The sequence below is a fragment of the Thamnophis sirtalis genome, unplaced genomic scaffold (genome assembly GCF_051295495.1).
Source record: "Thamnophis sirtalis isolate CommonGarterSnake01/CBP01778 unplaced genomic scaffold, rThaSir2_p1.2 scaffold_13, whole genome shotgun sequence".
NCBI classification, from domain to species: Eukaryota; Metazoa; Chordata; class Lepidosauria; order Squamata; family Natricidae; genus Thamnophis; species Thamnophis sirtalis.
In genome coordinates this window covers 4,291,487-4,301,593 of record NW_028261393.1, presented here as the reverse complement: position 1 = coordinate 4,301,593, position 10,107 = coordinate 4,291,487, and the positions used below count along the sequence as shown (strand labels likewise).

Genomic DNA, 10,107 nt, shown 5'->3' with positions numbered 1-10,107 from the left:
GCTGTTTTGGGGGATTAGTTCAGCCTCCAATGAGGGAGTGAAATCTATGTTATACATAGTCCTCGATTCGCGACCATTCGAACGGCGCTGAAAAAACGGATCTATGACCGATCCTCACACTTACAACATCCCCAGTGCCACATGATCAAAATTCAGGCAGATGGCACGTATTTACGACAACGGACGCAGAGCACACACACACACCAGGGTTGTGCCTCAGACAGAACTTTAAAATCCCTGCATATCCAGAAAGCTCTTTACCATTAGAGAAAGTACAGAGTTGGTTAATTCATGCGGAATACAGAATTTTGCAGGTGTGAGTGTGCATTTGTGCAACAGACAAACACAGCTGGAGCTAAAACAACAGCTGTCTCAGCTAAATCAATGCCCCCCCCCCCGCCCGCCTGCCCTCTCTTACATTAGGACATTTTGGGGAAGGAGGGGAAGGAGAGCATCAGATGCCCCCGGAGGGGGGGGGAGACGACACTGTGTGCCAATTGTGTTGGTTTTTTTTTTGCAAAGCGAAGTTGTGTGTTGATTTGGCAGCTTGCTTGAAGAGATCTTAGAAAGTCCCTGCTCCGGGCAGTGACTCAGAGTCACAAACAGCGAAAGGCCAGTGATTCTCAGCCGCTCAAACCGAGATTTGGCTTCTGATGACCTCCTGTTCCGCAGTAACATTTGACCAACTTAAAATCTAATCGGTCTTCTTGGGCAATTGGGTCAGATAGAATCATGCTGTCGTCCCCCCCAACTCACGCCCTTCTCTCTCTCTCTTTCAGATTTAAACTTAAAAACATACTGAACTACACAATCACATTGAGGTTATGTTCAGTGGTGGGATTCAAATAATCTAACACAGTGTTTCTCAACCTTGGCAACTTGAAGATGTCCGGACTTCAACTCCCAGAATTCCCCAGCCAGCGAATGCTGGCTGGGGAATTCTGGGAGTTGAAGTCCGGACATCTTCAAGTTGCCAAGGTTGAGAAACACTGATCTAACAACCGGTTCTCTGCCCTGATGTTTTATTCCAACAACCAGTTCACCAAACTGCTCAGAAAATTAACAACTGGTTCTCCCAAAGTGGTGCGAACTGTCTGAATCCCACCACTGGTTCTCGGCCACTGTTTTACAAACTTTAGGATGGGTGGACTTCAACTCCCAGAATTCCCCACCTGGCCACTCCACGCATCTGAAAGATTTCTGGCTAGGGGATTCTGGGAGTTGAAGTCCACTCAGCTTAAAACCTGCTGGCGGAGGGATTCTGGGAGTTGAAATTCGCATTCCCTGCTTAGCGACGGTTCAAAATTACAACAGAAACTTAAAAAGCGAGTTATCACTGATCGGTGAGGCCTCCAACAAGCAAAGTCAACGGAGAAAGTTTGATTCGTTTAACAATTGGGTGATTTAGTTAACAACGGCAAGGATTCGTTTAATAACAGTGGGGAAAAGGTTGTAAAATCAGGTGTGGGTCATTTTAATAAGCACCTTGGCTTAGCAAAGGAACTTCTGAAAATTGTGGTTGTAAGGCGAGCTTACTATCTGTATTCCATTTTATTTTTATCTTTATTTATTTGTCTCCCGCCTTTATTATTTTTACAAATAACTCAAGGCGGCGAGCATACAATAATCCTTCCGCCTCCTATTTTCCCCACAAAAGTCTTCAAGGAAAAACCAGAAAGTCCCAGTTGCCTCTTGAAAAAAAGCACCTTTGGGACTTCAAACCCCCCACCCCCCAGACCAAACTAGCCCTCAGTTTTGTTGGTTTGTTTTTAGCCGGGTGTTGGGCTGGCGTACCAATTGAACAACTACATATAACAAATAAATAGAACTAAATAAAATAACAATCAAGCACACCCAATGTCACAGATAGAATAAGAAGGAAATATGCCCATGTATGTGTGTCTCCTGACATCTCAGAAAGTGCCTCCTTTCCCAGGTGTGCAAATACCTTTGTGTACAAACTGCCTCCTTTTCCAGATGTGCAAAAAACTGCCTCCTTTCCCAAGTGTGCAAATACCTTTGTGTAAAAAAAACTGCCTCCTTTTCCAGATGTGCAAAAAACTGCCTCCTTTCCCAAGTGTGCAAATACCTTTGTGTAAAAAAACTGCCTCCTTTTCCAGTGTGCAAAGAAACTGCCTCCTTTCCCAAGTGTGCAAATAACTTTGTGTACAAACTGCCTCCTTTTCCAGTGTGCAAAGGAACTGCCTCCTTTCCAGGGTGTGCAAAGACCTTTGTGTACAAACTGCCTCCTTTTCCGGATGTGCAAAGAAACTGCTTCCTTTCCCAGGTGTGCAAATAACTTTGTGTACAAACTGCTTCCTTTTCCAGGTGTGCAAAGGAACTGCCTCCTTTCCCAGGTGTGCAAAGACCTTTGTGTACAACCTGCCTCCTTTTCCAGATGTGCAAAAAACTGCCTCCTTTCCCAAGTGTGCAAAGACCTTTGTGTACAAACTGCCTCCTTTTCCAAGTGTGCAAAGAAACTGCCTCCTTTCCCAGGTGTGCAAAGACCTTTGTGTACAAAATGCCTCCTTTCCCATGGGTGCAAAGAGCTGTTATTTCTTTCCCTCTTTTTTTAAAAAAATAAAAAATCCTGGAGATGTTCAGGGTTAAGGCAACGTGTGCGAGTGGTGATGGAGATTAAACTTTGTCCCCAATGCCACCATGGCAAAACTTTTTTTTTTTTGCTCTTCCAGCTGCTGACTCTGCCAGGGCCGCCCCTTTCCTCCACTCCCACCCACCTCCCAGGCTGAGCTGGGTATTTAAAAGTCCGCCGAGGAGAAGGATTCCCAAGACAAACTTCCCAAACTTCCCGGAGGAGTCACAGAAAGGAAGACTAGGAGAAAAATTCATTAGCCACTCGGTAAGTTCTTGACTTGGCTCTTTGCATCATTCCCCCCCCCCCACTCCCCTCCCTGGGATGGTGGCTGGTTGCAATTTAGGTTAAAAACATGGGGAGGGGGGTTTAAACACCCCCTATGGCCCCCCAGGACAGATGATTCTTCGAGCCAGCGATTGCAATGCAGACAACTTGAAGGAAACACAACAGAAATTAGGATCTTCTCGGATGTCGAGTTAGCAACAGTAATTTCCTTTCTGGGTTATCATAGAATAAAACGGAATCGTAAAACAGAATAAGAAGGATGGAGCTGAGCTTTGATGGATCCTGAGTCTGGGGGAGTTTAGCCTTAGGGTCTAAATTCCTGGGATGTGTGTGTGTTTGTGTGTGTGAAAAAGAAATTTCCTCTCCTTCTCATTTCTCCTAAATTCACCCCAAATCTGATGTGCTTCTCTCTCTCCTCCCCCCCCCTTCCAGGGATCGACCGATCACCATGAAACTCTTTGCTCTACTCTTCGCCGTGGGGCTCCTGGGTGGTAAGTATCCAAGTTTGGGGTGTGCAATTTTACGAAGGCGGGGAGTGGGGGGGGGGGAGAGTGGGAGATAGAAAAATAAGTAAGCAAGTCTGTTTACCAGCCCTGTTTTGGTTCTCCTGAATGTCCTCGGCATGTAGACGGTGCCTCTCCTTCACAGAGCTCCGTAGACAGTGCCAGTATAGCTGTGAGTTCCCAGGCGGCACTGAATAAGAGGATAACTGAATTGGAAGGGACCTTGGAGGTCTTCTAGTCCAACCCCCTCCTGCTGGAGCAGGAGAACCCTATCCCATTTCGAACAAATGGCTATCTAGTCTCTTCTTGCAAGCCTCCAGTGATGGAGCATCCTGCAACCTCTGGAATTAATTCTTAACCGTTTTCCTTCTGAGGGAAACGTTCTAGGTTGGTTCTCTCCTTGATTGGCTTCTGTGGTTAAACAAGAGGTAAAATTGAGGGGTGTCCTGGCGGGATGAAGGTCTGAGGGTCTTCGTTTGCAAACACTAGGTCCCCAAACTTGGCAACTTTACGGCTTGTGGTCTTCATCTCCCAGAATCCTGGGAGTTGAAGACCACAAGCCTTAAAGTTGCCAAGTTTGAAGACCTCCGCACTAAAAGATGGGTTGACTGAACCCCTTTTTCCAAAGCACCCAAAGGCCAGACAAAGAATAATGGATGGAAACTGATCAAGGAGAGATTCAACTGAGAAATAAGGAGACAGGGAGAAAAATCAACTTCTGGAACAGAAGTTGCCTTCGGAAGTTGTGGGAGCTTCATCCCCCGGAAGCTTTCAAGAAGAGACTGGACTGCCACCCGCCCGAAATTCGTGCAAGGGTTCCCTGCTTGGGAGCAGGTTGGACTAGATGACCCATGAGCCAAGGTGGCGCAGTGGTTAAATGCAGCACTGCAGGCTACTGCTAGATCAGCAGTTCAGCGGTTCAAATCTCACCGGCTCAGGGTTGACTCAGCCTTCCATCCTTCCGAGGTGGGTAAAATGAGGACCCAGATTGTTGGGGGCAATATGCTGACTCTCTGTAAACCGCTTAGAGAGGGCTGAAAGCCCTATGAAGCGGTATATAAGTCTACTGCTATTGCTAACAAGGTCCCTTCCAGCTCTGTGCTTCTATCTTCTTCTAACCTATGGTTTGATCCAGAGAGGATCAACTTCCCACAATGTGCTAGGCTGGGCTCAAATGGGGCAGAGCAGTTTGTGGGAAGCCGATGAACAAGTGTATTCCATATAGCAGGCCATCCTTTTCTAGAATTAAGGATGGCGTTTTAGGTAGCCCTCGATGTTACGGCTGTTATAACAATACTTAAAAAAAAAAGAGAGTCCAGTCATATAACAGTCATGTCATCAAAATTCGGACGCTTGGCGAGAGATATAAACGAGACTGGGGAAAAAATGGATTGACTGCATTCAAAATAAATATGGGTCTAGGAAATTTCAGATAGCTTATGATTAAGATTAGAAATGATACAAATGGTTTATAGTTAGCCTAGCAAGGAGGAGCTAAGCTCAATTCAAAGACGTTATTAATTTTCTACTTTTTATTTAAGTATATTTTGAACTGCTTTTGTTAAAGACTTATTTGTTAAAGACTTATATTGGTTCTGAGAAGTCAGGGTGGGGGAAAGGTTGGGGGGTTGGGGGGGAGGAAGCGGAGTTTACTAAGTTGGAGGAGGGGTGTTGGATTTTAAGGTATTATGATTGTACATGTATACTGCTATTTTTTTTCTTTTTATGTATATTGAAATGGAATTATAATACCATCACACAAAAGGGAGTTTGCTCAGAAGCTGAAATACACCAAGTGAATTAGAGGAAGAGTGGGAAGCAGAGGAGAGAAGAAAGATAGGAAGAGAGGGACAGGAGAGAGGGTGAAGGGGGAAGATGAGAAGGATAAGGAGGAGTGGTAAGGGGAGAGAGGAGAAGGAGAAAGAAGGGAAAGTAGAGTAGAAAATGATGGAGGGAAGACAGGATGTAGAAGAGTGGGAAGCAGAGGAGAGAAGAAAGATAGGAAGAGAGAGATAGGAGAGAGGTGAAGGGGAGATGAGGTGTATAAGGAGGAGTGGTAAGGGAGAGAGTAGAGGAGAAGGGAGGGGAAGTAGAGTAGAAAATGATGGAGGGAAGAAAGGAGTAGAAAGGGGAAGGAGAGAGGGGGAAGAAAGTGTCGGTTGAAGGTATAAATATGGAGAGCAGAAGAGCCAATAACTGGTTTTTCCCCCTTTGATAGTTGATGGTAAGATGAATTGATGTAATTACTTAATAATACAACATGATATTGACTATGTTATAGTATACATGTGATTATATGCTCGGAAATTGGAAAATAAAAAAAATTTCTATGAAAAAAAAATTCAGACGCTTGGCAACTGGCATGTACTTCTGACTGTTTAGCATCCTGGGGACAACAAGCAAAGTCAATGGGGTGGGGGTGGGGAGGAGACGCAGGATTTGAGTCACTCTTGAACCCAAGCCATGCCTAAAAATGCGGCTAGAACTATTTCATCAAACTCGAGTAAAATGCCGCAGGGCCCGAATGAGTCCCCGTTCCAGTTGGTTACCTGTTTCCCATCTAGCCTCTGGGACTCCCTGCCACAACAAAGCTCTCCGATAAGTGAGGGCGTCCTGCATAAGGACTGGAGGGCACTGTGATTAATCGCAGGGGAAATAAAAAAAAAAAGACGCAGAAGCAGTTTCCTGTTGTGGCTTGCCCTGCTTGGGTGGTAGAACCTGGGCTGCTCCATCTAGTTCAACTTTTAGCTTATCTTGGTGAGAAGATAAAGAAGCGGGAGGAGGGAGGGGAAGGGACGGAAAATTAGAAAGAGGTTTGACAAAGCTAACCTGCTTAGGCGGGGCGGGGCGGGGGGGGGGGAGCATGGATTTAGGAGAAAGAGGGGGGAGAGTTCCAATAAAGGAGGATAGTTGCAGCTCAGGGTTGAAATGAGGATTCCCTGTAGTCTGTCAGCTGGATTGTCTTCAGCAGACGTTTCAGCTAGGGAACATCATCAGGGTTAGTCCTAGCAGTGATGATGTTACCCAGTTGGGTAATGAGATGTCTGCAAGAAAACAACGAAGCTCCGAGAGAAACAAGGACCCTATAGTCTTCTTCTTCCTCCTCCTCCTCCTCCTCCTCCTCCTCCTCCTCCTCCTCCTCCTCCTCCTCCTCCCTCCTCCTCCCCTCCTCCTCCTCTCCCTTCTAGCACTGATGATGTTACCCAGTTGGGTAATGAGATGTCTGCAAGAGAACAACGGAGCTCCGAGAGCAACAAGGACCCTATAGTCTTCCTCCTCCTCCTCCTCCTCCTCCTCCTCCTCCTCCTCCTCCTCCTCCTCCTCCTCCTCCCTCCTCTCCCTTCTAGCACCGATGATGTTACCCAGTTGGGTAATGAGATGTCTGCAAGAAAACAACGAAGCTCCGAGAGCAACAAGGACCCTATAGTCTTCCTCCTCCTCCTCCTCCTCCTCCTCCTCCTCCTCCTCCTCCTCCTCCTCCTCCTCCTCCTCCTCCTCCTCCTCCTCCTCCGCCTCTCCCTTCTAGCACTGATGATGTTACCCAGTTGGGTAATGAGATGTCTGCAAGAAAACAACCAGTCCTGAGTTCGAAACGTCCCAATCAATGCAATACAATACAATAGCCGAGTTGGAAGGGACCTTGGAGGTCTTCTAGTCCAACCCCCTGCCTAGGCAGGAAACCTTGTACCGTTTCAGACAAATGGCTATCCAACATCTTCTTAAAGACTTCCAGGGTTGGGGCATTCACAACTTCTGGAGGCAACTTCTGTTCCACTGATTCATTGTTCTCACTGTCAGGAAATTCCTCCTCCGTTCTAAGTTGCTTCTCTCCTTGATTAGTTTCCACCCATTGCTTCTTGTTCTGCCCTCTGGTGCCTTGGAGAATAGCTTGACTCCCTCTTCTTTGGAGCAACCCTTGAGATATTGGAGCATTGCTATCATGTCTCCCCTAGTCCTTCTTTTCATTAAACTACCCAGTTCCTGCAACCGTTCTTCATATGTTTTAGTCTCCAGTCCCAATCTAGGCTGAGTTTTATTCCTCTTCTCTTTTTCCACGATTTCCCTGCAGCCTCCTGGGCCAATCCCTTCTTTCAAGATGAGCCAAAGTCGAAATGGGAGGAAACAGTGGATGTCTTTTGGGGTTACGTCACCAAGGCCGCGAACGTGGCGGATGGCGTCACTGAGCAGATCAGGACCTCCCAGCTCAGCCGGGAATTGGAGTGAGTGTTTTTGTTGTTTCTATCCTGCCTTTATTGTTTTTATAAACAACACAAACCAGAAGCAGACAAAACTAATAACCCTTCCTCAAACTGTCTTCTCCACAACAACAACAACAACAACAACAACCTTGGTGGGTTGGGCTGAGAATGAAGGGGAACTGGCCCAAAGTCCCCCAGCCGGCTTTCATGCCTAAGGTGGGACTAGAACTCCCAGTCTCCTGGGGGATTGGGCCAAAGTCACCCAGCCGGTTTTCATGGCTAAGGTGGGACTAGAACTCCCTGTCTCCTGGTAATTGGCCTAAAGTCACCCAGTTGGTTTTCATGGCTAAGGTGGGACTAGAACTCCCTGTCTCCTGGGGGATTGGGCCAAAGTCACCCAGCCGACTTTCGTGCCTAAGGTGGGACTAGAACTCCCTGTCTCCTGGGGGATTGGGCCAAAGTCATCCAGCCGATTTTCATGCCTAAGGTGGGACTAGAACTCCCTGTCTCCTGGTGATTAGCCCAAAGTCACCCAGCCGGTTTTCATGCCTAAGGTGGGACTAGAACTCCCCTGTCTCCTGGTGATTAGCCCAAAGTCACCCAGTTGGTTTTCATGCCTAAGGTGGGACTAAAACTCCCTGTCTCCTGGTGATTAGCCCAAAGTCACCCAGTTGGTTTTCATGGCTAAGGTGGGACTAGAACTCCCTGTCTCCTGGTGATTAGCCTAAAGTCACCCAGCCGGTTTTCATGCCTAAGGTGGGACTAGAACTCCCTGTCTTCTGGTGATTGGCCCAAAGTCCCCCCCCCCCCGCCAAATTTCATGCCTCGGGCAGAACTAGAACTCCCGGGCTCCTAGTTCCTAGCCTGGTCCGTCACCATTCCTAAACCAACCTGGCTCTCTTGGACCAACAACAGAGCTATGTAAATATGAAGGAATTGACCCCTGGCTTCCCTTGTCTTCTCAGTGGCCTCATCACCGACACCGTCGCTGAGGTGGAAGTCTACACGGATGATCTCCGTTCCAAGTTTGGCCCCTACACCCAAGAGCTACAGGAGCGCCTGACGACCGAAGTGTCCACCCTCACCGGGAAACTGGAGAGGCGACATGGAGGACACCAAGGGGAAGCTGCTCCAATATTGCCGGGACGCCCGCCTGATGCTCGACCACAACGTGGACAACGTGAAGAGCCAGTTCAACCTCCTGATGCGCAAGCTGAGGAAACGCCTCACCAAGGACGCCGAGGAGCTGCGCCAGAAGCTGGAGACCTACGCCCAGGAGGTGAGACCAACACCGGCGAGAAGGTCACCTCCGTCCGTCAGAACCTGGAGCCCTACCTCTCCAACATCAGGAAAAGGGGCAGCAGAGGATCCAGGCTCTCCAGCAAGCCATCGGCGAGCAAGGCCAGATGGTCCACCAGAAGCTCAGCAGCAGCGTCCAGGAGCTCCAGGAACAGTTCCAGGAGAAGCTTCAGGAGGTGAAACGCTCCTTTGACCAGGCGGTCGACAAACTCCGCCAGTTGGTCAACCCCATTTTGGAGGACATGGGTATCCAGGCTGAAGCCAGGGTGGAGGAGATCAACCAGGAGCCGTGAGGCGGCTTACACCTTCAGCAACCCCTCCTGTTTCTTTGTCTCCTTAGAAACGGAGGAGAACCTCAAAGCTTGGTTAAGATGAGTCCTCCTGACTGCCCAGCCATGTATTAGCCTAACCTTCCCAATTGGCTGAGAGCCCTCCAGATGTGCGGCGTGACACCCCTCTAGCATTGGGCCTGCAAGCCGACACATCTGGAGCGCTTGCCGGATTGGAGCGGGGGTGGGGGGGGGTGGGGAGACTGCACTAACCTCATGCTGCTTTGCACAAGCCCCCCGTCGTCCCTCGAACGAGACCTTGCCATCCGTCCCTCCCTTAACCGTCTCTCCCCTTTTCCGCTCTCGTATTAACCCAAAGTTCTGTGTTGCACTTGTGAATTCTTCCTAGAAAGATCCTGGAAGGTTTTCCCCCCCCCGATGCCCGTTTTTCCCCTTCCCACCGTTAACAGCCCGCATTCCAGATGCGTTCCCATTATCCCTCAGCTTTCCTGGTGTTTTGATCTGTAACAATAAAATATACTTTGGATATGAATCCCTCCTGGTCCTGCGGTGTTTTTTTCCCTGCTTGGGGATGGGCATAGGAACACTTAGGAGCAGAGGGGAAATCAGCCTTTAGGGAATGGAGATTTTGCAGTATCCTTCGCCCAGGAGTGTGGAGGGAATGGGGAGTTTGCAGGAATCCAAAATCATCTGTTATTGTAATGTTTTTGCCCTGCCAAGAAGTATTTGACAGGTTAAACTTTTGCCCTGAAGAAGTATTTGCCCTGAAGTTGCCCTGAGAAATATTTGACAGGTTAAACTTTTGGAGGTTAAAAAAAACCCCTTTTTAAAATCTACATTGTCTTACTAAGGAATGATGCCAGTCCAGGTAGCTCTCAATTTACAACAGCATTTCCATGCTCACCTGAGCAAAATTTGGATGCTTGATAACTGGT

General features: G+C 48.1%; 1 protein-coding gene across 1 annotated transcript; it reads left to right on the top strand.

The window, feature by feature from the left end:
- Positions 1-2,740: 2,740 nt before the first annotated feature.
- APOE (apolipoprotein E) lies at positions 2,741-9,704 on the top strand. The gene is given in 7 exon segments (XM_087727355.1): positions 2,741-2,860; positions 3,314-3,372; positions 7,454-7,604; positions 8,549-8,678; positions 8,680-8,863; positions 8,866-8,928; positions 8,931-9,704. Coding segments are annotated over 6 exon segments (816 nt in total). The 5' UTR covers positions 2,741-2,860; positions 3,314-3,329; the 3' UTR covers positions 9,176-9,704.
- Positions 9,705-10,107: the final 403 nt, after the last annotated feature.